General features: G+C 40.4%; 1 protein-coding gene across 4 annotated transcripts in view; it reads left to right on the top strand.

Moving 5' to 3' along the window:
• The window catches only part of LOC119897033 (SREBF chaperone), a 44360-nt gene extending 18348 nt beyond the window's left edge, over positions 1 to 26012 (top strand). For all 4 annotated transcript variants that reach the window (XM_038710553.1, XM_038710552.1, XM_038710551.1 and 1 more), the window contains exons 6-23: positions 1317 to 1422; positions 2411 to 2583; positions 3261 to 3387; positions 5717 to 5829; positions 6035 to 6129; positions 6540 to 6638; positions 6835 to 7047; positions 7940 to 8325; positions 8888 to 9034; positions 14146 to 14347; positions 15949 to 16064; positions 16413 to 16947; positions 17488 to 17573; positions 18327 to 18409; positions 19393 to 19559; positions 19849 to 19929; positions 20200 to 20406; positions 21756 to 26012. In XM_038710553.1, coding sequence (XP_038566481.1) covers positions 1317 to 1422; positions 2411 to 2583; positions 3261 to 3387; positions 5717 to 5829; positions 6035 to 6129; positions 6540 to 6638; positions 6835 to 7047; positions 7940 to 8325; positions 8888 to 9034; positions 14146 to 14347; positions 15949 to 16064; positions 16413 to 16947; positions 17488 to 17573; positions 18327 to 18409; positions 19393 to 19559; positions 19849 to 19929; positions 20200 to 20406; positions 21756 to 22001 — 3182 coding nt within the window. In that variant the 3' untranslated portion in view covers positions 22002 to 26012. The remainder of the gene's footprint in view (positions 1 to 1316; positions 1423 to 2410; positions 2584 to 3260; positions 3388 to 5716; positions 5830 to 6034; positions 6130 to 6539; positions 6639 to 6834; positions 7048 to 7939; positions 8326 to 8887; positions 9035 to 14145; positions 14348 to 15948; positions 16065 to 16412; positions 16948 to 17487; positions 17574 to 18326; positions 18410 to 19392; positions 19560 to 19848; positions 19930 to 20199; positions 20407 to 21755) is intronic.
• Positions 26013 to 26030: the final 18 nt, after the last annotated feature.

Here is a 26030-nt window from a genome sequence, read left to right as displayed (position 1 = left end):
TCTTGTAGTTGAGACCACATTTCTTTTACTTCCCCAAACCCTCCTGAAGAGCACGATGAGACGCATACATTTCCATCTCATCTGATTCACTTATATGTAGTAATTATAATTGTGTCACCATATCAAGGGATTGAGTGGTATGGTGGTTGCAAAATAAAGATGTGGAATTTATTCAGAGGCTCTGACTGCCTTGTTGGAAGGAGTCTGCCATCATTCAGGAGTAATCGTAGGGTAGTGAGCTGGGGATTAGTGGTTATCAGAAGACTAAGAGGCTTTCATATTGACAGAGAACAAGCAGTTTCATTCCTTGGGAACTTGAATTCGCTCTAAAACCCAGTGACATAGTAAACTAAATCACCCTCCCTGCCTTGGCAAAGCCAGCTCAGCAATTCTGCCTCACCTTCCAGCTCAAGTGATTTAGAGATGGGAAGCTATTCTGGAGCTGGAGTCAGGGACAACTTGGCTGCCAGATATAGTCAGACTGAAACTTTGTTCACATAGAGCTGACACATAGAGCTGACAAGAGGCCAGTCAGACTGCCATAGGAACCTGTATTGTAAAGCATGCAGCCGTCATGAGACGGGGGGGTCCCTCTCTCTCACCCACCTCCCTCTTCATCTGTGCAAATTAATAACAGTCCCTGTAAATGGCATGCAGATTTTATTGAGTGTACTTAAAAGTGGGGTGAGCAATTCTAATCCAGTCTACGTCTTTTTCTCTAATTCAGCAAATATCTCCTGACAGTCCGCTACCTGTACGTTCTGTGTGTGAACTGAAAATAAAATGGGTGTTTGTACACAGCGCCACACACTATTCCACCCATTGCAGCCGTTATTTGTGTGTCAGGAAATGTTAAATCACTTGCCCACTGACATTCAGCTTACTTTGTAGTTCAACAAGACATGCTGTTGTTGTGATGTTAGCTATAGTAGCAGCAGAGTTGTGAGTGTCGCAGTCTGGAGCTTGTGTGCTGTCTCTGGAACCGTCTCATCATGTCTGCACGTTAGCTTTGCATCAGCTGCAACAGTTTGCTAATCCACAACGTAGGTAGCATTAGAGACATTACTCGCTATCTCGTTGTTCACTCAGTAACATGAAATAAGATTTCTCCAGAATCGGTTACCCCAACTTTAAAGAGGCTATTTAATATAACAGATGTGGGGATGTTGAGCTGGTGTTAATTACTTTGACGCTGGAGTGTGACTAGTTGGTCTTTTGACTTCCTGTTTATCAGTCACTACAACAGGAACTTGGTTGTCATTTACACTGATGTGCTGTAATATGTGTGTTTAAAAAAAATTGTTTGTGTGCTTTAGACCTGCTGTTTGGCGTCCCTGGGAAGTACACTGGGGTCAGTCACTACAACAGGAAGAGGGTTGTGACGTACACAATCACTGTAGTGCTGTCCAGCTACGATGCAAGGTGAGTTACTTGTGCAATAGAAAGGAAAATAAAAGTGCAGTTTTTCTTGAATTTGATGCATTTCTGCTTTTCTCCAAAAATCACTGTTTGTACATTTAGTTTAGTTGTTGGTAAAAAATATTTGTTTTAACTTTATGACATCATATAAAGGCAACTGTCATAATGCAAAGTCTGCTGCCCCTATTTAGGATTACATTTTTAGGGCCATTCCAATAGTTGAATAAGTGAATCATGCAAATTTCTTTTGATAGACCAAATTAGTTTGTTTTTCTTTTGGCAGGCTGCATTTATTATTGTCCAATATTACTGCCAGGCTTTTATTGAGCAGAGACCTGCTATGTATGGCTGGAAATTTAATCAAAATTTATTTTCAATCACAATTGATCTGTTTAGCAATGATGCTCTCGTCTTGTAAATACAGGCCACCCCTTTCCTTTAGAGCTGTGTGCTCTCGCCCTTCCTATCTCATCCAGGCAGTGTCATGTTTAGTTCAGCTCGAGCCAAGATGATGGAGGTTGTAACTTTTATAACTTGTTAATCACCATTTTCAGCTGAAGCCTACGACACTGCATAAATTTGCCTAGCAGCTAGCGGACTTTCCTCTACTCATAGCTTAACAAATGAGATATTTTTACTTGCCATTGGTTTAAGTAACTGCATATCAGGACAGATTCCGTCATCTCCTTGCACTAAAACATGCTGTTTGAAGTTAAAATTTTTTATATCATGGGCTATTTGGGGTTTTAGGGGTAATGCATATGTATAAAATTTTAAATATAAAAGTTTAAAAAATGCACGAGTAATCGTGTTAAATAATCGTGATTTCAATTTTGCTAATTTGGATGTGATTTGGTCTGTCAAACTCAAGCATAACATATTTACAAGCCAATCATCTGCATCCTACTACCTTTTCCTCACAATAACTGTATACATTCAATCTGCTCTGCTGATGATGATAACAATGATCCTGACGTCTGTGCATGTCCAGATTCCTGGACAGCCTGCGGGCCCGTCTGAAGCAGCTCCACCCGTCAGCTAACTGCAGCCTGAGAGACGACCACATGGTTCATGTCCACTTCAAAGAGGAGATCGGCATCGCTGAGCTCATCCCCCTTGTCACCACATACATCATCCTTTTTGCCTACATCTACTTCTCCACACGTCAGTCCAACTCCCCGCCTGTCTGCTCTGTCCTGTGTGTCTTGTTCCAGCAATACTTATTTTGCTTGCTGTCCTTCTTTTGTCCTTGTTCACACATCTCACACCACTTTGAAATGTGCCAGAAATCCAGACTGCCTATTGTGCCTTAGTGTGTGCACGTGTGTTTGTGTGCCAAGGTTGTTCCTGTCTGGTGCAGGGATAATCCTCACACAGGAACATTGTACGCCTCTGTAAGAATGAACTCAACTAACCCTCACGACTGGAACAAACACACATACACATGTACACAAAATGAATATTCACATTCAAGCTGAGTAGTTTGGATGATAAAACCTATATTTTTGTGTTTCTCTTGCTCTGTTTGTTTCAAGTCAAGAACTCTTTTTAAGTTCATGTTTATTTTAATAGCAAATTTGGTGTGACATTTCATTAAGTGGCATCTAAATGTTCTCTTTTATGAAAACCTTAGCCCAAATATGATTACAAGTCAAACAGTAAACATGGGTAGTGAAGTAGTCACTTCAGCAGATCATCATTTGAAGGATTTATTGAGAGTACATCTCCACGGTCGAGGTGTTACATAGTTACAATAGTTAATCTAACAGGTGTATAGCTGTATGACTCTATGGATAGCTTCAGTGTCCTGTCCTCAGCATATCTTCTCTTCCTCCTTGCAGGTAAGATTGACATGGTGAAATCTAAGTGGGGTCTGGCTCTGGCTGCTGTGGTCACAGTCCTCAGCTCTCTGCTCATGTCGGTGGGACTGTGTACACTGTTTGGACTGACACCCACGCTCAATGGAGGGTAGGAATGCTCACTTTTTTTTCTTTTTTCTTTTTACATCACTTTTGGAAGATTACCAGAGGTTTTGTCTCCACGTCTAGTTAGTTTGAAGGACACAAACTAAATAAAAATAAATTCTGAGAGTTTGTGATTTGTTTTCGCCAGTAGAAAATTTTTCATTTATAGCCGTAACCTTATTAAATGCAGCAAATGTGGAGACTATTTGGAATCCAGGGCTTCAAGAAATTAGTTTGACTTAAAATGCACCATGAACCTTGAACCCTTTCAAAAGTTTATTTTCCCACTGCTTAAATTATCTTTAGCGGGGTATATATCAGACAGGAAACTTATTACAGACCTTTGGGTCTTTTTTTATTAGCCATGCTAGTGGCGTGACTCTGTGGATGGCAATGTTGGTCTGTCAGTCCACCACTTTAGTCCAGATGGAAATATCTCAACAAGTAGTGCAGACTTCTACTTCCACCAAGAAGGTTGACATTTTTGGATTTTAGTGAATGGCTAAGGCAACTATTCAATGGATGCATGCGATTTGGTACTGATATCTATGATACCCACTGCCCAGAAGATCTAGCACCATCATTAGTACAAAACTTTAATTTGTCCAATACTTTGGTTAATGACCAAATACCTGCAAAACGATGAAATTCCTTTCAGCCTCACTTGTACTTTGTTTTTAATGCTAATTAGCAAATGTTAGCAGGCCAACACGCTACTCTTGGCTGTGAATATGGTAAACATTATATCTGCTAACATCCGCATGTTAGCGTTGTCATAGTTAGCATGTTAGCATGCTGATGTTAGCATTTAGTTCAAAACACCAGTGTGCCAAAGTACAGCTTTACAGAGCCGCTAGTATGGCCGTAGACTCTTTGTGTTGAATCAGGAACATGTCAACATCTATCTTACAGCTTGTGTCGCGCATAACATTTTTCGATAGAGGTAATTTTCTCAAGACCAAATGTAGTGGAAACTAATCTCCAATTTATTTATAGGAGAACACAGAAACATCATTGAATTTAGCTTCTGGGTCACACTTGGAACACTTTCTGCTGCTGTTGTGAAGTCCTCATTATGCTCTTCTACTGACATTCAAATGTGTGCTGTTAATATTTACTACCCCAACAGGCCATTACAGTTTCATCGTTATCTCTTATCTTATTCACAGAAAGACAAGGACAGGTCTACCAAAACACACACACATACACACACCAGCTTATTGACATTCCACTTCCTCTACATTGACTTTACTTCGATTTGCGTTAATGTTTACAGCAGGAAGGCAAAAATACAGTGTGTTAGTTTGGATGAAAAAGATGGGACAGGGGGTGGATTTGGGTGGAACCTCACGAGGGGGTGGAGATATAGTGATATTGACATTTAATGGTCGTCCAATCATTTGAGGTTTATTAGAAAGCAGACGTTGTGGCGTGACAGTGGCACACTTTTGTCCAACCACTAATCAAGATCCACGCAAGTCCCCTGTGGGCTGTGCTTGTACTTTCTCTGTGTTTGCATAAACGCACAGTAAGGTCAACATAACCAAGATATGCATGCAAGCTACACATTCCGCTTACTCTTGGTCAAATCCACACACAGGGCTACTGAGTGATTAAGTTGTGTGTGTGTGCGTGTTTGTTATGTACAGGGTTACTGAGTATGTCTGATGTAACATGCAGAGCTGTTGACTCTTCTGTGACCCAGTTATACACTTACTCCTACGGTACAAGCATATCTATAATGTAAAACTAATCTCTCTGTACACTTCGACAGAGTTGGACACTTGCCAAACACTGATAAATAATTCAATGTAGTCATCATCTCAGTCAGCTTAGTCAGCCAGCTGCTCTGGCAGGAAGAGAAACCTCACTGTTAAAATCATTGGTGTAGTTTTGGAAAGCGTCACACACACTTCACTCTCACTGTGACTAATGGAGAACCTGGTGATTCACCTGACTTATTGTAAATGATCATCTTGATGGCCACACAGTTCTTTATTTAGCTTCTGGTGAAATAAATAAGTAAAGCTTATTTATATAGCACCTATTACATATGAAAATTACAAGCGTTTCACAATAAAATGCGAAACAATACAACAAAGTGAAATGCAATATGAAATGAATGACCACGGAGTCATTGTTTGTGACACACACACACAAAAAGTGATTCTTCACAACCATTTCAGGTTGTTTTGCTTCTTGCACTTCTTGCTCCTAGGAATGATCATCTGCAGTTTATACACTGTAACTACACTCAGAAGTGATTCATGTTTTTTTTTTTTTTTTTTTCATTTTACACCTGTGTTAATAGTTTTGTTATTTTCCATCTGCAGGGAGATTTTTCCTTATCTGGTGGTGGTAATCGGCCTGGAGAACGTCTTGGTCCTCACCAAGTCTGTGGTGTCCACCCCCGTCGACCTCGAGGTCAAACTTCGCATCGCTCAGGGTAAGGAAGAGAGAGTGTTAAGGTTGTTTGTTTAGGACCAACAAGACCACCAACCAGATGCAGATTAATCAGTATATTTCTACTATTCACTGAATCGTTATCCTAATTTTTTAGGCTAGTGAACCGATTCAAAGTGTCTTACTGCATACGTTGGCATATTAAGTATCTCTTGTTTGTTTCTTAAATGTTGGTCTTGTTTTTACAGGCCTTAGTAATGAGAGCTGGTCTATCATGAAGAACATGGCCACTGAACTGTGCATCATCCTCATTGGATATTTCACCCTGGTGCCAGCTATCCAGGTAACAGAAATATGTTTATGCATCAGCAAAAACAAAGTATAGTAAATAATAGTTAGATACGTCTCATATTCTGAGACAGAATATTTTAATGTAGTATAAAAATAATTGAGAAACTATGAGAAAAAGAAAAGACACACACAAACTATATCCTCTATCTTGTCGCACTAAGCATTGTGTGTCCGTCTTGCAAAGCATGACACACTCCATCTAAAAACTATAAGAACTAGCTGAGGAGATTTCTCATTCTCTTTATCAGCCTCTTTATTGATCATTCTTAAAATGGAGCAACATGTACTGCTATAGCAAGCTAGCTAGTCATCATGCCACAGGTTGTACCAGTTTGTTACAGCAAGAAATGGTAACGTGCTTTGCCTGATCTGAGGTCTCCACTGGTTATTTCCATGTTGTAGGAGTTCTGTCTGTTTGCTGTTGTGGGGCTGGTGTCTGACTTCTTCCTGCAGATGTTCTTCTTCACCACAGTACTATCTATTGACATACGACGCATGGAGGTGAGAAGTTTCACACATACAAACATTCAAACCTCCGTTTGTACTTTAAATACTACGAAATAAAATTATCGTTTTGCCTTTCACACATTTTTAATCACAATTACAGTCAAATCACAGACATGAACCCCGGTTTCCTCAAAAATAGAAATAAGTAAATTCCGGCAGGCTGTGATCGTTTTTACCACTGCCCCCACAGCTGGCCGACTTGAACCGCCGCCTGCCAGCCGAAGCAGGACTACCTCCGCCCAAGCCTGGCCCGCTACGAACACGCGAGGTCCCCCCTCCCCCACGACCCTCCCCCCACACAATTACCCTGCAGACCCCGGCCTTCAGGAACCTGAGGCTTCCAAAAAGACTGCGTGTGGTGTACTTCCTGGCCCGCACACGCCTTGCTCAGCGCATTATCATGGTGAGAAGATGGATTTAAAGCTAACCGTAAATCTTCGCTGTGTAATGTACAGTATGTTGTCTCTCACTTGTCTTGCATTGTCTTCTTGCACTGTTCCCATGCCTTCTGTGCCTGGATTAATTGTTTTACTGATTCCATTCTCACTGTATTGATGTCACAAAGACTGACAGGAACTGGTCTGGCAAATATTTGTTAGTTCTGTGACACATCAATGTGGCTGCACCCTCAAGCTCACTTTTACTTGTGTGCCATTTCTTTAAAGTAGCTTTGCAATAGATTCCAGTTTGACAGGCCAGGTAGCTTAAGACTACATACACATTAAGCTAGCTAAATCTGAAAAAACAAAACTATCATTTGAGTGTTTGATTTGATTGTGAGAATGCATGTGAATAATAATGTTTGTTGATAAAAGAAACGTTAGTTAATACGATAAGTCAGAATGACAAAAATAAAATATTCCTGATGATCCAACAGTATATGATATGATCTGTGAATATGATAGATGTACGTAAAAATAATGTAAAGAATGCGAGAAATTCCTTTTTAAGAAAAAAATAGAAAACAACTCTGTAATATTACCGTCTGTCCACCGTAAAACGAAACTTAGCATGACCGCATCTGATCAGAAAGCACCCGGTGTTATGTAGCGGACCACAGACAAGGTAACAGCAACTTTAGCATTTACCTGAAATCATGATTGATGGTTGAGTTTAAGGCTAGCCAAAGTAAGCCGCAGTCCTCAGCTGTAAAAGTACGCCAAGCAAAAGTACTTCTTAAACGATGAATCGATGAAATAATCTATAGAAGCTTCGAGTACTAAAATCATCGTTAGCTGCAGCCCTACAGTAATCTCAGATGACTGATCGTTATTGATCATTTACTTCATCTCCAGGTTGGCACGGTTATCTGGATCGGCATCCTCGTCTACACCGACCCGGCTGGAATACGCACCTACCTAGCTGCACAGGTGTCCGAGCAAAGCCCTCTGGGAGATCCCGGAGGAGGTGGTCTGCCCCCTCACCTGGGGGTGGCCCCCGTCTTCCGTGGAGTAGATCCTACCAGCACCCTTAGCATCCACGCTGCACCAGATCCAACACCCTTACCTGAGAACCAATCACAGGGCCACGATGGCTCAGCCAGAGTGGGGCCCCACCCCCAGGCTCCGCCTGCTGTGCCCCAGATCACCTGGGGGGCAGAGGATGAGGAGGGCTGGAGGAGGCTCTCCTTCAGGCACTGGCCATCGCTCTTCAGTTACTACAACATCACTCTAGCCAAGAGGTGAGTGGGGCCGGAGAGATATTCAGTGTTCAGTCCCAGCAGAAGACAGTTAAACATTTTGACCTAAGTGAGTCCATTTTAGGTTGACAGTGGTTGGGGTGGTAATTTCTTGAATTCAGTTGCTGAGCAAATATTAATACTGCATAAACTCATTCACCAATTATGAAAACGCTGGTTAAATAATCTGACTTCATCCTTATAAGGTCAGGTGATTCATATTATTTGATTTTAGTTAAATAAAATGAAAGAAACGCTGAAAGACTTTTACTATGCCGTAGTTTACTACTTTATTCAGGCGCCGTCAGATAGCAGCTTTCTGATTTTGGCTTTAAACATGATGGTGAGAAAGTCAGGAACAAAGTGCCCACAAGCTGCAAATCCTTACTTATTGGATGAAGTGAATAAACCTCCTTCATCAGCAACTATAGTTTGCATTTTGCTGCTGGTTAGATTTGTGTTTATGGCCATACATAAAGGTGCTTTCACCAGTTTTGGATTATGCATAAAGAAGACCCTGTCAGGTTTTGTAATATCCTCTTTGTTACGGTCTGTCCTGTTTCAGGTACATAAGCATCCTGCCTGTCATTCCTGTCACCGTTCACTTGAGCCCTCAGGAGGCCATTGAGACACGTCACCCTCAAGACACAAGACACCCCCCTCCACCCATCCCCAAAGTTCCAGATCTACAGACAGACCTCACCCTCTACAAGTTAGTACAACTACCCAGTCATACGTTTTTCCAACTGAATTTAAATACTGAACAGGCCTCAGTGTTTCCTTCAGAATGACGTGTAACTGTGGCGGCCGGGATGTGGGTGCGTCTTTTGGATTTTTCCATTTTCACAGCAGCAGGTGCGCCGCACGTGGAGGAGGTTTCTTAATGACATAACCTATAGAAACGATCAAAACCAACATGGTACCGAATGACATCTGCACCGGTGTGTTCACTGATCACTGTTGCTTTAATTGGTCCGTGCTTGTCCGCATCTTGTAATGTAATACCAGATAATATCTCATCAAGTCAAGTCTGTATGTGGGAAACACTGGGCCTCTTAATCAGGGTGTTGACATGCACTCTAGTAACCTGGTCATTGCTGCAATTTTTAAAGAGCTCATGTACGTGACAACTTCAGTAAGAGACAATACTCTTAACAGCAGTGGGGTAGGATGAAATTAAAGATCATCACTAATAGCTGTGCATTACATATCTAAAATGTCTAATTGCGAAGTCTAACAAAAACTGGAAGTGAGCTAATCAAGTCAGCTTCAACAGCTCAACAAAAGTTCATTGTAAAATACATGCTCAAAGTAAAGCGGTATTCTACATCATGCTGTAGTGTCATATTACTAATGCACTTTTAAATATGTCCGCCTTAATTAGAAAATAAGGCAGTAGTTAGTGCGACCAGCTGCATGTATATGTGTTTTTTAGTAGTTAATGTCTTCGGCTCCTCGTTTCTGCATGTGAATTTCATTCTTCCAAAATGTCTGGCCTAAAATATGTAATGACTAGACTAAAATATTACACAATGCAATTATTTGTTATTTTTACCTCTGTTGTGATAGTCACATATATATTACAACATTGAATCACATTGTAATCAGGCTTCGTTGGGGGATCAAAACATTTTTTTCCAGCAGTAGCTTTTTTTAGGCCACTATAAACTGATCTGATATAAAATGATGTGGCAAAAAAAATTTCTTTGGAAATCTTCATCTGGATAAAACACTCACACAGACTGTATCTGTACTGTAAGCAGGGGCTACAGCACTTACAGTTCCACCAGGGTGTCGTTGAACTGATTGCAAAATGGACATTAAAACCTTTGTAGGCAGTCTTCATCTTAAAGTAGGTCCAAGGTGGTCAAGGTCATTCTCTCTCTCGATCTACAGACACACACACACACACACACACTCTCACTCACTCACTCACACACACATATATATATGTATATATATATGTATGTATGTATGTATGTGTATATATATATATATAATATATATAAAAACAAAGATTTGAGGTCAGCTTTGGGTAGGATATAATGACACGTTGGATTTTTTAAGATTGATTTTGTTTCCTTTTTGATTAGCATTTAAAGATATTTCTGTGTGATACTGAGAAGTGTTGATTACTGAAGTTGGAGGAATGTACACAGAAACATGAACCCTCCGTTGTGGGCGTTTTAAGGGGCAATGTTTGGAATTACTCCATGTAAACCAGCCCTTGTCTTTTACTTCTAGAAGAAAGTAATAAAGGAGAAGTTATATCTTTGACTGGATGCATGACCTGCACTGTGTCAAGTCTCACTGGACTGATTGTTGTCTTAGCTGAGGCCAAAATAGAGACAAAGAAAAGGGAGGTCACTTGTTTTCTCAGCCTTCTTTAAGTATTGTCTCTCTCTGACCGGACCAACTGGTTGATTTAAAGATACCTGAGCTCTGTGATGTAATGGTTGAGAGAAAGATGAACTTTACTAGAACAGTTGAATATGCCACTTGGTTAAATGCATTTCTTTAGTTCTCTAGCTTCCATTTTAGATTTTCAGTGACAAAAAATGCATGTAATCATGCATTAATTGTGTTTATTTACCTCTCTTGGTTGCTTGTAGTAGAACATCTTTGCTGGCAAAGCTGCCATTTTAAACAGGTTTTGTCGGTACGGTTATTTAGATTAAATGTATTCTCCTGTTGATACATTTAAAAATGTAACATGGAAATTAAGTTAAAATAAACAGATCCTCTGTTTTTTTAGGTGAAGGCCACAACAAAAATGAGAGCTTGCAGTGTAGTTTTCACCTTGCTGTGTTGTGTAAGGCAGTGTGTTGTCACCCTGACTGCCAAGTAGAAGGTTGACTTCTTCGGTTCATCTTTGGACGGTAGATACGAAGGCTATCAGCTCAAGTTGGGTCAGGGTCATGACCTTCACAGCGGGAAGTGACGGCTGAGTTTATGGCATATTTTTATGACCCTGACACACAGAGAAGGTCATTGTCATTAAGGTGAACATGCGGTTATAACCAGATTGAGAGCGACTTGCAACACAGTGAGGCACACTGATTAATAGCTAGTTTAATCACTAGAATAGATCTTTGCTTGCAGCATGTTGTTTAGGCAGTTCACTTGTCCTGTCAGATACTCGCTCTGCCGGGGGACAGTCTGTGTCAAGAAAAAGGAGGAGTTTTTGCCTCAGGTTGGGAGTAAACAATCAAACAATGAGGTGAAAATCTAAGTGAGTACACAGTGCAGTTATCTTCTACTGGAAGAGTGAGCAGTCAGGTTTGGTGACACTGTTGAAAACACTTAACAACAAGTTAATAAACGCTCTATATCATGTCCCCTCCTGATGCCACCTAATGCATAAGGAGGATGGAGGATTGTGGGTAGTGCTGCTGGAAGATGGGCTGAAGTTATCATCATATGTGCTATTTCTATAGCAATCTCAATTTTTCTGAATACAATTTTACTGAAATACAGGCAGAGTGAAAATAGATGCGTGCCAAACCAGGTTGGTGGCTGCTATACAGAACAGGGGGAACCGTAGATGAGAGTCCAGAGTGAGAGAGTCTGATCCAAGCAGGTCTAGAGCCGAATCCGGGAATAGTTTAGGGGGTCCAGGCGGAGAGCGCATGGGATGAGCGCTGTTTCTGGTAGCGGAACTAAATCGAACACGTTATAATGCAAAATTCACTTTTAATTTTAATTATAGCGACAAAATGCTCTTCTTCTATCGGCCTCATATAATTAGGCTTATTTGCATTCATTGTGTTGCTGTTTGTTTCCAGCCTACAGTTTGATACCGATTTTTGAAATTTGACTGTTTTGATCTGTAATGAAATTAAGCAATTGTAAAATTAATAAACACCATAACTTCCACACTACTGCTGCCATCATTCAGTTTAAAGTGCTCCCACACTGCTGAGGGCATCATTTCGTTTTCCCTTTGATGTGGACTGGAGTGTTACGAGCTCTGTCAGCGGAGGTCAGGCGCGCGAAAAAAACCCCCTCAATAATTGAATCTCATAATTGAATATCGAATGTGTACCCAACGGTCGAATATTTGAATATTCAGGTCCAGCCCTAGTATCTATGTCATGAACATTTAACTGACCCTTTTATTACCGGTCTCTGTTTTTGAGCACACAAAATCATTTTAAAAGACATTGAAGAATCTTCAATTGGTTGATCAGTTTTATGACCCAGACAATCACGAAAATAATCACATGAATTGATAAGGAGCGTAATCTTTATTTGCAGCCTTTATGCCTTCACATTTTCAATAATCCTTCCTGCCTCTTCTACTCTGTAGTATGTGTTTACATTCTTAGGGATGGGGACTGTAAGTCTGCCACATGTTCAACCCTCCACATTGTGCCAAATCTCAATCCTTAACTGCTAGAATCGCAATATAGCACACTATGTTCAATAATTGAGAACAGCATATATTTCTGACACTGTGTACGTGCTGCACTGCCATGTTCATGGGCACTGCCAGGATCAGATTTGATTCCCTCTAGAGTCTCTCCTTTCCCTCATTTCCTGTGCACTCTCAACTGTCTAGTGAAAATGCCTCTCCTCCTTACAGCTTCTGTTTAATGACACATTTCTCAAACTTCTGCATGAAACTGTACCTGTGGTGTTAAAATGTGAAGTGTAGTTTTATAGGGCAGCAAACAGGGTTTTAAAAGACCGGTGTAACAGGCAGATGAAGTCACACTCTTCTGGCAGGTTTCATCATCACAGTTACGCCACATTCCACAGCAGGTAGTGGAGCAGGCACGTGTGCTATTTCATGCTTTGTCAGGTGGATAGTTCAGCACACTGTAGGATTAGGTTTGTAAGTTTGAACCAAGCGGCAACCTCCTGCTCTCAAGAGTAAAGCCAATGCGGAAGTAACTTAAGCCTGCATTTTTTCTAAGAGCCAGCAGGGGGCGACTCTACTGATTGCAATTGCATTACAAATAATGGTAATTCTACTTTTCACCTGATTTATTATCTCAGTTAACACTTCCCCAATGAGTTTATGGTCTCAGTCACAAGTTTCAAGTCTTCTTCAGGTTATGCTGTATTGTGGGAGTACCTTGTGATTGACAAGTCGCTACCATGGTGACCCATTAATCAGACTAGAATGACTCGTATCCACTGCACGGAATTGGTTGGTAATTTATTCCGGTAAGTACATTTTGTTTTAAGCCTGTTTGTTGTTAGCAAACATTAGCATCACGGTTAAAATCACAGTTAACTTAAATTACACTGCACCTAGCTAACCAAGCTTCCTAGCACTACTGTCTCATCCAAATATAGTCACATCCGGTGCCACTGGTTGCAAAAAACAGGTGACATCACGGTGACTACGGCGACTTCTTTTATACAGTCTTTGGTTTGAACATGTAAGGGAGGAGCTGCAGAATAATTTTGGAGGGAAACTCAGAGCTGTCACTTGTTGTTTTGTATGGATTAAGTCTCTTTGCTTTTTAGACAAATTTGCATCTTTATTAACGTTGCCTTCCTGAAAGTATCCAAAAGATGTTGAAAATGATAGAAAACCAATAGGACTTGAATATGCATGTGTAGGAAAAATATGGCCAGACTACTAAAAAAAAATAACCTAAAAATTGTATTCTAGTTAAAAGTGCGACATTTGTGGAATAGTTGCAGTAAAGAACTGAAAATATGTGGTACATTTTATAAGTTTAATCAAAATGTTTTTAAATAATGAAATGAAACGATATAAAAATGTGGCCCCTGAAAGGCTGTGGTTGTACTGGGCAAAGAGTGTGAATTGTAGAAAAACGTCCTTTATTTGTCCCTCCTTCTATCCAGGGTTGCAGCTCTTGGCCTGGCGGCGGGCGTCCTGCTGGTTCTGCTGCTCTTCTGTCTCTACCGGGTTCTCTGCCCACGTAACTACGGCCAGAACGGTGTCGCTCATGGGCGCCGGCGCCGAGGGGACCTGCCCTGCGACGATTACGGTTACTCGCCACCCATCAGCGAGATCTCCCCGCTGCTGCTGAGGGGCCACAGTATGGTGAGAATGGACCAATTATCTTGGTCAAAGTGGTTTGCACACAGCCGTAATTTAATTCATTGTTCCTGACGGCATTTTAATAATCGGAAATTTGCAGGATATGGTCTGTAATTGACATGAACATTCAACAGAACAAAGAAAGACAAAAGACAAAGCCACACTTCTTGAGGAAATCTTTATCTGATGTCTGTGGCGATTAAACTTCCCAAAACTGCTTAGAAATCATAATAAAAAGATGCTTCAGAATTCCTGTGATAGTTGCTGGGGATTTTGAAAACAGGAACTGCTAATAGCTATTTCATCATACTTGTAATGGCGTAATAGCTCTTAATAGTGTCATCATTTAAATTTTTTCTGTCATCGTATCGGTTCCCAAATAGGATATGATGATGTAAATGTAAGCATGTTTCTCCATCTACGGGATTAGCAAAAACATTTTTTGACTTCCTTCATTTTGAAACAAAACTCTCACAGAAAACTGATGGGGGGGGGGGGGGCAGCTCTTCACCAGGAAAAAAAATATTTTAAAGGACATCCAGGGCTCCTAGTGTAGAATTTTATTTTTTCTTGTCTGGATAAGTATGGAAAAAAATAAAAGTATGTATAGAAACATTTTCCCTATTTTGTTTTTCCTGCATTTATTTTATTTTTTTGTGGCATATGGAGCAGGCAGCCAAAATGTGCAAACTTGATGTCGTCAAAAGCAAGGCAAGAAGTATGGCAGGTGACACATTTTATAATTATTTATTAAAGAAACATAAAAATATGGGGGCAGTTATTTGGCAACATAAAACATACATAGTCTGAATGTGTTATTTTTTATTTAACCTTTAAACAGGCAAGTTAGTTAAGAACAAATTAATATTTACAACCACGGCCTGGCAAGAGGAAGACATCCTCTTGAAGGAAGGGGCACATGGGAATACAGACTATGAAAAATAACTCACTTATGTTATGTTAACAGTTGGATTTTAAAACTATTTATTTGCATAATAAACATCTAGCTATTTGTACTCGGATATCAAACATGATCCACAAATCTACTAAGAAGTCTGGAAATTTCAGTTTGGAAAAGATGGCCTTTTGAAATGGAAAACGTGTAGGAAAACTGAACATCGCCCCGGAAGGGATTTAAGTAACAGCAATTTAGTCGGTTGTTTGGAAGCTACTTATCACTTCAGTATCTGCAGATAGAGTTCACCGTGTACACAGAGACAAAGGTTTAGCTACTGAAACTGGTGTTTAAGTTACATAGTGAACCTTAAAAACCTGCTCCTAATTGTGCCAGTATTAATGAGTTCAGTTGCCTTGTTCCGCATACTGTAATTATTAAATTGTTCTTATATTACTTGGTTTATAGACACATATTTTACATGTGTGCAATTCACCAGAGGAGTCTAACTACAGTGTCCGTTTCAACAACAAAGCCAAGCTTCACTGGGCCAATTAAGAACACTTGAACAGGAATAGAAAATTAGTTGTGGTGACTGATTCCAAACTGTAAGCCAAGAAGAATCTGTCACCTGCTACCCAAAAAAAAACTGTGCAAATGAAATAGAAAATTAAAGCCTATTTGTTCATTTGGCCTTTTTGTCTTGCAGGACATTGAGTGTTTGGCCAGTGACGGGATGCTGCTGGCTAGCTGTTGCCTGGCAGGACAGATTCGGGTTTGGGATGCCCAGACTGGAGACTGTTTGACTGTGATCCCAAACCAAGGGTGAATGTTATTTAAACCTTTACTGTATTAGGCTAGCTAAAAGGGATTTCAGTTGCGATCTTCTGGTGATGCTCATCCCTTATGGTATCACAATTCCACACGTTTTACTATTTTGTAAAAACTTAACATGTAAAAAAAAATATACTCTCAGTTGTAGAACAACGATGCTGTAGGCAGATCTATCAATTTATTATTACCCATCTACCGACATATATTTCATTAACGATATATATCTGCAATGAGTTAACATCCACCCAAATTATTAGGCAGACTGATTTATTTCTCTCAATAAGGATTATTTGATGGTACCTTGCAGCTTACGAACTGAGTGCTCCGTTTCCTCCTCAGACTCAGACGGAGCAGCAGTGGCTGCTGGGAGCAGCGGGATGGCTGGGACAGCGTGAGCGGAGCAGCAGAGTCCGAGTGTTTTGGCACTGAAGCTCGCAGCTCCTGCATCAATGGTGACGGCCTATCAGAAGAAGAAGGCTACCCGCTGAGACGCCGCACAGCTCGGCCGACTCTATTCACCGATCAGCCCGATCTCACCCCGCTCATTGACACCAACTTCACCTCCCAGCCCCCCTCTCACCTCTCCACCCCACCCAAAGGAGGATTCGACTTTGGAGGTCTGGTGGAGCGCGCCTACATGGAGCACGAGCCCCCCTCACCCTCCACATACCCCTCTACTTCCTCTGCCTCCTCCTCGCCGCCCTCAGGATCTCAGCTCCAGAGAAGACCAAGTTTAGGGGATGCAGCCGTCTTCTTAACCCAAGAGAAGGCTTCCACATCAACGCAGGCGACAGCAGACTGGGAAAGCTCTGTCTGGGCCATGGAGCTGAGAGGAAATCTGATAGCTGCTGGGAGGAGCAGCGGTAAACTGGAGGTGTGTAAAACTGTAATGGAACTCGGAAAAGATTTCTTTCTGTATTCACATGCCTTATCTGCTTCTCTATCTGCAAAGCAAATAAACGCAAACATGCTCAGTCTTTGCACCTTTTATAAATATTTTAGGACAGTTTTCTTCATTAATGAAATTTAAGATCACAATATTAAACTTTTCTATGTATGAAATGAAAAATTTCATATACTTACTGGATATGCTTCCTACCTCCACATGCTTAATGTTGTGTTGTTTAAAGAATTTTAGTCACACTGAAATGAAAAGCATAAGGAATTTAGAAAAACTGTGGAGGCTAAGGAGAAACAGCAGCTTGATCATGTGTCTGAAAAGGGTTTTGGCTTTGAGAGACATACTTTGAACCCCTGACTCAAGTCGGTTTTATTTATATAGCCTGATAACACAAATCACAATTTGCCTCAAGGCTTTCCTCTGTCATTCTGTGTAAAACATCAACTACAATGGATACAATGCTCCATAGACATGGAAAATTAAGCCACACTTTAAACTCATGTCTGGTTACAGTTGTGGGATGCAGCGGAAGGATCGTTGCGCTGCAGTAATGAAGACGGAGTCTCTGGTATCACAGCTCTAGCCTTCCTCAACAACAGGTAAAACACTAGACAAGATACACGAAATTGAGACAGTATTTTCACTACTGACACTATTTTTTAGAAATCTTCAATGAGGAAAAATCTCTGGAAAAATTGTCTTTTATTCGACTGAAAGTCACAAAATGCAAAACAATGCAGGTGCGTTTTGAAATGTTGCTGGCATATCTTTCACTTGTCCTTCACTCTGGGTTCTGAAAATGCTGCCACAAAAAACTTCAATGCTAATTTTGCCTTCACACTCATCATGCTGATATCGTGATACAGCTTTTCTGTTTAAATGTTGCCTGATCTTGTGGCATGTCACACTATAAAACACACAAATTAGACAAGTTTTTGGTGCCACATGTATTTCTCGCTTGTTTCAGGTTTTATTTAAGTGTATGTCGGAGAATGCATTTACCTTTCATGTAGGTAATTTACTGGGATACAACTGAACACTAGGTTCATGACTGTTTGTGTTGTTCTGGGGGAAATTATTTCTGGGAAATTTCTTTTCTGTTTTCTGAGCAAAGGATTATACTCACTATTATTGCACACTTCTATAACTGCATACTAAAAGCTAAAACAAGGTTTATACGAAATGTTTCTTCATATCACATATAGATAAAAAGATGCCGTATCAGCCAGCTAGTTGCATCTCAATGAATAATAAACAAAATACAGTTCAGATGTACTAAATTCATTGACAGATCTCAAGTGCAATATGTAACATCCGCTACACTGAGACTCCATGTTTTTGCTCTTCCTCAGAATCGTAGCGGCTCGGCTAAACGGGTCTCTGGATTTCTTCACTGTTGAGATAAACAAACCTCTGGGTCTGCTGCAGTACAGAGGTGAGGCTCAGCCACATGTTTCATTACATCTGTGTAGTGATGTTTTGCTGCAAAGTACTGGTTTTATTTTGCCCAGTAACAATCTCTTTGGAATTTATGCATTTCTATATATTCTTAGTAGTCTCTTATAGTCTTTTTCAATGCTACATTTAACTAGTTACCATATGCCATTGATAGCTTTTTATTTATTTTGATATATCTGTAATGTAGTTGTTCACATGTACATATTAACCCTATATTTCATGCACTGCCTTATGGTAAAAAAAATCCTACTGTTGTCCCTTCCTGTTGTCAATAATACTAAATAATTCTGGAAAACGACATTCAGTTGTAAACAGTTGGCCACCTGTACATAAGTTATGCTTTTGCATCCTCACTGCAAATATCATTTTACAGGGCATACATTTATAAGATGCATGTAACTTAAAGAAAGCTCAAACAAATTATTAATCTATAAATCAGAAAGAAAACAGAAAGATAATCTGCACATTAATTGAAAATGAAAATAACTAAGTTGCAGCTGAAACGTCGCTGTCTTATATCTTTCAAAATTTAATACACAAAATATAAACTAGAGATACTCTATCTACAGATGTTTGTCTGTAATTAGTTTAATAATCAATCAAAAGTTATTTTTAAAGTAAAAGAAATCCATTTTTTCTTGTTTGAGGTTCTCATGAGCTGTCTTATCATTATAGTAACTTTAATATTTTTAGATTTTGAACATTTGGTTGGACAAAACTAGACATTTCATGCCATCACCTTGGGGTGTAGGAAATTGCAAGTGGCATTTTGAATCATTTTCTGATATTAAACAGACCAAATGATGAATTGAAAAAATTATCGTCAGATTATGAAATATAAATTGTTGCAGCCCTAATATGAACTCAGGCGATTCCACTGAAAACAGGAGGAAGAAATGTGTGTGAAAGTTCCTGAAAGTGTGTATAGGGGAAAAACTTTATGTCCTCCTCCTCTTCCAGGTGCCCCTGGGCGAGGCAGCATGCCTCCCTCTCCCTGTTACAGCAGCGAGGACGTGATCAGCTGCCAGCTCACGCGCTCAGTACAGTGCGCTCATCACAAGCCAATCACGGTGCTGCGAGCGGCCGCCGGGAGGGTTGTCACCGGTAGCCAGGACCACACTGTTCGGGTAATGCATACTAACATGTCAGCCTGGTGTCTGATGTAACAAGAAGAATCCTTTTTCAATCACCAAATCAAAATACTTGACCCACACCTTCACCAATGTTAAACTGAACAACTGTGAAATCTTACAAGGGTGCAGATTTGAAATCACAATGTAAAATACTGATGTAAAACTAAAATTACACTGTAGTCTCATCCATGTTTCATAAAAAAAAATGTATGTAAACAGTCTTATTGTTATTAGTGTTACTCTTCATTTCTAATAAATTCTTCCCCTGTTGTCTATTTGTCAGATTTATCGTCTAGAGGACTCGTGTTGCCTCTTCACCCTGCAGGGTCACTCTGGAGGGATCACAGCCATCTACATAGACCAGGTCAGTAACACACATTCTGCCAAATACTGTTTAATATCCTAATAAAAAACTATAGTCCTTCCACCAAAATGTCTTATGATTTTATTGATTTTTATGAATTAGCTTATGATTTTAGTTAATTTATGAAATGCCAGTATCTCTGTATGTATTGGTTATATGATATGGGTTGGGACTGAATTGATTTTAATATTTAAGCAAAAAATTGCTTTAATATAAAAAGTCAAACCCTTAGTTTCCTGTGAACATGTTTCTGTGTCTCTGTCTCGTCAGACGATGGTTCTGGCGAGCGGCGGCCAGGACGGCGCCATCTGTCTGTGGGACGTCCTGACAGGGAGCCGAGTCAGCCACGTTTATGGTCACCGTGGCGACGTCACCTCGCTGGTCTGCACCACCTCTTGTGTCATCAGCTCTGGGCTGGATGACCTCATCTGTATCTGGGACCGCAGCACCGGGATCAAGCTCTACTCCATACAGCAGGTACTGCTCTTTTTAGATCTCTAAAATGCACCAATCACCAGCGAGCATGCTGCTATGGCCAAGATAAACTGAGATTCTTTGTTGATCCTTCAACCTTTTTTCCTTGTAGTGAAGTATCTCATTAGAAAAGGTTTGAGGTGGCTTTTGCCTGGAATGGGAGGTGGAATCACATTTTGCGAATAAGTTCTGACGTATCGAACATGTAATTCACGACTGATCAGCTATTTCGGCTTTTGGCGTCTTGGCGGATATTTCCATAATGTGAAGAGACATGGCTGGTAGCAACTTGCTGGAACTCTCCATTTTTCTGAGATTCATGAACAGAACTGGTGATATTTTATTTTTGTTGTCGTCAACAAATCCTATGAAAAACCAACACTGAGTGCTCTGTTTTCTCGATTGTGGATTTCACAGGCTTATAGACTATACTGAGCCCCTTTACACCATGCGGTATTTCTCATACGTGTGCTTACCTGAGAGATATAACGTCATTTCAAGTCAGTGTTGCAGCCCTCAGTTTCACGGCAGATATATGGAGCTCGGACGTAACCGCACAGTAAATCTACACAGAATTCAATCTACATCTGCACACTACACACTACAATCTGCAGCCATCTCTGAGGCGTTCGCCAACATGTTTGACACTTGGCGTATTGACCGATCTAAAGTGCATGCGGTAGTCAGTGACAACGCAAGAAAGACAGCTATCTGAAAGGCATATGGTGCACGGCACACACAATTCAATATAGGCTATTCAGGAAGAGGGTCTCAAAAAAGGCCAAATAAAAATAATTAAATAATAAAATTTATTTGAAGTTATAGGCCTGTTGTGCTTGGTTGGTATAATGTTAAATATGTTCAGTGTTAAATAAATACCAAAAAAACAGTTTTTTCTTTGAAAAACAAGAAGAAAATAATTTTGGTGATCAGTTTTTTTTGAACATTACTCAAACGGGGGAAATTTTGTTGCACAATTTTCAGTGGCGCATTAATACACACTTGGTGCTCTAGTGAGTGTTTCAAGCAGCAGGAATGTGTGTGTGTGTGTCTCCTAATAAGCTAGCGTGAACTAGTGTGTTGATCAACAGAAAAGTAATTTTGATGTGATTAAACATTCAACATTTCCAGTTCATCAAACATGAAAATTGGATGAATTTTCTTTGATATCATTGTAAATGAAACACAGTTGGGATTTTTAATGTTAAATGGAGAAAACGGGCAATTTGAACATGTCACCGTGGGCCCTGGGACTTTTTGTTCGGACGCCTTGTACTACAGCAAAATATATCTTTTATCACTTTTTATCTCTGTCCCTGATGAGTCAGCCTAACCTCTGTTCTCCTCACCAGGAGGTGGGTTGCGGGGCCAGTCTGGGAGTGATCTCGGAGTCTCTCCTGGTGACGGGGGGCCAGGGCTGCGTCTCCTTCTGGGACCTAAACTTCGGTGACCTGCTGCAGACAGTCTACCTGGGCCAGAGCAGCGACGGCCAGGGCGTCCGGCAGCTACTGGTGCTCGACAACGCCGCCATCATCTGCGACTTCGGCAGCGAGCTCAGCCTGGTGTACGTGCCCTCGGTGCTGGAGAAACTAGACTGAGGAGAGACTGATGGACTGGGGGGGGGGAAGAAAAAAAACATTCACTCAGAACATCTTTTTCCTCTTCCTCATTTTGACTTAACAGGGTTTTATTTTTTTTTTTTTTTTTGCTTTCTTTTGTTGTTTCTGACCCCCAAAGGAGAGACTATCATTAGACTGGTTTTAATGTGCATACAAGGCTATTTTTATTTTAAGTACAAGCCTGGATGTAAAGAGGCGGGAGAAAAAAGCTGAGGACTGATTGTGCAACCTGCTGCATTTTATCGGAGAGGGGTGACAGACCCTCAATAACGAAGTGTTGACATTTTCGAGGGTCATGAGGTTCGTTCAAGAAAAGCCAGATTTTCCTCGCTTAAAGAGGACCCACCCGTCACCGGTCTGTGCTTTTTGTGTGTGTGTGTGTGTTTCGTTTTGTGGCTCTGCCCTCTATGCTGCTGATACGGGTGAGGCTTCACGGTGATCCCACCCAGAGAGGAAGATGAAACGGACTCCTTATTTTTTCATATTCCTGCTGCCTCTTTAGCTTGACAGCGATGTGCAGCCACAGCGAGCTCGGCGGGTCTACGGCCTGTTGGGATGAGCTGCGCAATTCTACGTAACTGTGTGTGTGTTGGAGACTGAATGAATGAATCTAGGCCTTTTTTTATGGCAAAACTGCTGAGAAACAAAAAATGACTGGTTGTGTGTGACATGTGTGCCTGCGAGACTGTGTGTGAGGGAGAACTGATGATTACTGTATCAAGTAAACCTCCAGAGGGGGCTGTTTTTATATGTATAAATCTATTATTTATTAGCGATACATTTTTGAATAACAGTTTGTTTATGAATGGCTAATCCTGGCTCTTAAACCAGAATATAATCGGGAAATAATGACATAAATGTAAGATGGTGATTATTTGTTTGGCAGGATAGGGGCATCGGTTACAAAACCATTATTTGTCATATTGAACTGGAAACACTGAAGTGGTGTTATGGAGTGGGGGCTGTGGGAGAAAAGGTGAGGAACCTTTTATCCCAGCCTCTGATTCTAGGGTTACTGATGCTAGACGAGGGCCCCCTGTGTGCTATACCTTCATCAGGCTACCTCCATTTTCCAAACTGCTTGAATTTTAGATTACTGACGTCATGTTTACATTGGCTGTCTTATTTTTTTTATAAATTGTGCCCTTTAGATTTTTTTAAATTCACTGTTTACTGTACCTGGTTCAGCTTAAACGGTTTCCAGGATTTTCATTTTGGCCCCCCAACAACAAAACTTTTTGCACTGCGTCCAATAGTACAGCTTGCCATGTTGATGCAAACTTAGTCTTAAAACTTCTTTCTTCATCCAGTAAGTGAAAAATGAAGTGTGATAAAAAGAGAGTTAAAATATATAACCAACAGCACTTCTCATTTAGAGACTCCAAACCATATGAAGACTCTCTCTTTTAAAAACTTTGCTCTGTTTTTTTTGCCCCTATAAGCTAATATTACATAACCATATACACACAGATGCTATTGTTCATTGTTTTTAGGATGTGCCCACAGTTTCTGTGCTCCCACAATGACAATTGTCTTATTCACTGTGACTGCAGAATTTTGATTACTCATAGATCTTTATCAGGCACAAAGCATTTCACAAGCTTCACATTAAATACATGCCAGTAAACAACAGGTATCGATTCTTATAGGAAATTTGCTGCAACCCAAGGCAGCTATGTACTCTGCCACAGTCAAGAACAATTGGAAGGTGAAGGATTACATGTTGCTTTTTGTGATTGGTATATATCGTGACACTTGTGGAAATGCTTTGCACCTGAGTGCAGGTTCTACCTTTTTATTTATTTTTTTTGCTTGCTCTTAAGTTACATTGGTTTGTTTTAAAATTCAATGAGCAGAGCCAAAGAATACACTGATATTGTGCTGTGTAATTCTGTAATTCGGCAGGGTGGTTATAAAAAGCCAACCACCTCTGTGGTCCAAAAATGTTTGGACTGACTAGTTTTATAGAAGAGCTCTTCCTGAAGTTAATGCTTTCACAGTCACAATTTTGGGACATCTAACCCCTTGTTTGGCTTTCCCTACTAGTCGCTGCCTGAACTTCACCCCTTTTCTCTGGATACCTGCTGACCCACATCCCTGCCTGACACCAACAACATACAGAATGTATTTTCTCTAAATCATCCACCATCTACTGTATCTGCGTCAACTGAATGTAGTCCCAGAAGGTGTGATGAAGAAACCCGTTAAAAATCAGCGACTACATCTATTCCAGTATCGCACCGCAACACTAATTCAATGCACTACTAACTCTCTCTGACGCACATGCTCACACACGTTAGGCACTTTTACTCAGCTTAAATACAGGAGATGTTGACGTAGCTAGACTTGCAAAATTGAGTTTACACCATGGATGTCTAATAAGACCTAGACACAGCGCCTCCGCTCAGCCTTGCTTCCAATTTATTCCAGTAGCCATGCATATTGCAGGAGAAAGCATTCTGCTATAGACCCCCTTTATAAAAAAGAGATGTCTGTAAAACTGTGGACAGGAACATCACTTTTTTTGGTTTAATACTTTCCTCAAGCCAAGTAATGCAATTTTAAAATCTGTCTCTCCATGTGGGAGAACCCCCAGAAGAAAACCCGGAAGCTAGAAACTTTTTAGGCGTTTTCGCCAGGCGAGCAGTTCCAGGTCTTATTATACATCCATGGTTCACACCTGCAGCACTTGTAAACACGCATAGTGCAGGTAACAGGTCTGGTTTCACTGGGATGCAGCAACCAAGTTCTGCATGAAACGAGTGGTTTATGACAACTGTTGACCTTCAGTGTCATTATTTACATTAAAATTGAAACTTAAAGAGACACCTGTTTTCCAAATCCCTCAGAAATCAGACTTGTGACCGCCTTGGCAGTGTAAGCTGTTAATTTATTAGCTTTGTGTTTTAGTCGAAAATGGGAAGATGATGATTTTAATTTTTTTTTTTTTGTACTTCTGTTTTCTAGCAATGTGAATTTGAGTTAAAGCAAAAGTTGGACATTTTGGGAAGTATGCTTAACGTTATTCGCTTTCTGGCATTCTTAACATTTAATAATAGCTAATGGTTAATTTACAGATAGCAGCCAGTTAGGTTACATAAGCGCAAAGACTGGAAAGCCACGTTCCTGGCTCTGTCCTATTGTGACAAAATCAACCTACCGGCAACTTTAAAGATAACAAATTAGTGAAGTGTAAAAAAATCACAGTTTGCCTTTAATGGAGGATTTTGTGATGAACTGTTTAACGGACATATACGAGAGAATAGTATTTATCTTATCTAACGCTCTGCCAGAAAGCAAATAAAAGTATTAACCAAAATGTCAAACTTTTTATCTTTGAAGTAGGAGGAAGGATTGGTGTGGCAATTACAATTTAATCTCAGCTTCTTTTGAATGTTTTGGTTCATCATTATGGACTTGGCCTTGCAACAGTCCATATCCAATAGACATTAGTCAGTTGATGAATACAGTTCTGCCCAGTTTGTTTCAGTAAACCATGCTTGTTATTGCTATTCAGCTTCAAACATACCATACTCTGGTTGCTTTCATTCATCCGGCTGTCAGTGTACCATATCAAAAGTGTATCGATGTAGCCATGACATCCTTTTATCCTTTAAGTTGTTAAAGCAGAAAAAGGATGATTTCCTTCGGCCGCATCCTCACAACAATGGCAGAACATTTAACGCTTTGTGGTCCACATCTGATTCCCAGGCAGCTGCCTAAACAAGTAGAAATCAGATTTTATATCATTTAACACTGTTTAGACAGCTTTCAGGAAAGTCTGAGCTGCTGGAGGAAAAAACTAAAATCTGTAACAGTAAAGTCTATAAATCCCTAGGTCTGCTCCCCCACCCCTAGCCTCCTCCCTTCATTGGCTGGCTACAATCTAAGCAGGCTGTAATAGTGGAGGTAACTTATTTACTATTTTTTAACACAAAAAAGATCGAGACTTTTTACTAATTTTCAAATAAAGAGGCTTTGATACCACAACAGTTGGTTGTCTACTGG

This window comes from Micropterus salmoides, unplaced genomic scaffold, assembly GCF_014851395.1.
Source record: "Micropterus salmoides isolate LMB-PRFRI ecotype aquatic unplaced genomic scaffold, ASM1485139v1 Ms_hic_scaffold_11, whole genome shotgun sequence".
NCBI lineage: Eukaryota > Metazoa > Chordata > Actinopteri > Centrarchiformes > Centrarchidae > Micropterus > Micropterus salmoides.
The sequence above is the reverse complement of the archived record's forward strand: the minus strand, read 5'-3'. Positions and strand labels throughout refer to the sequence as shown.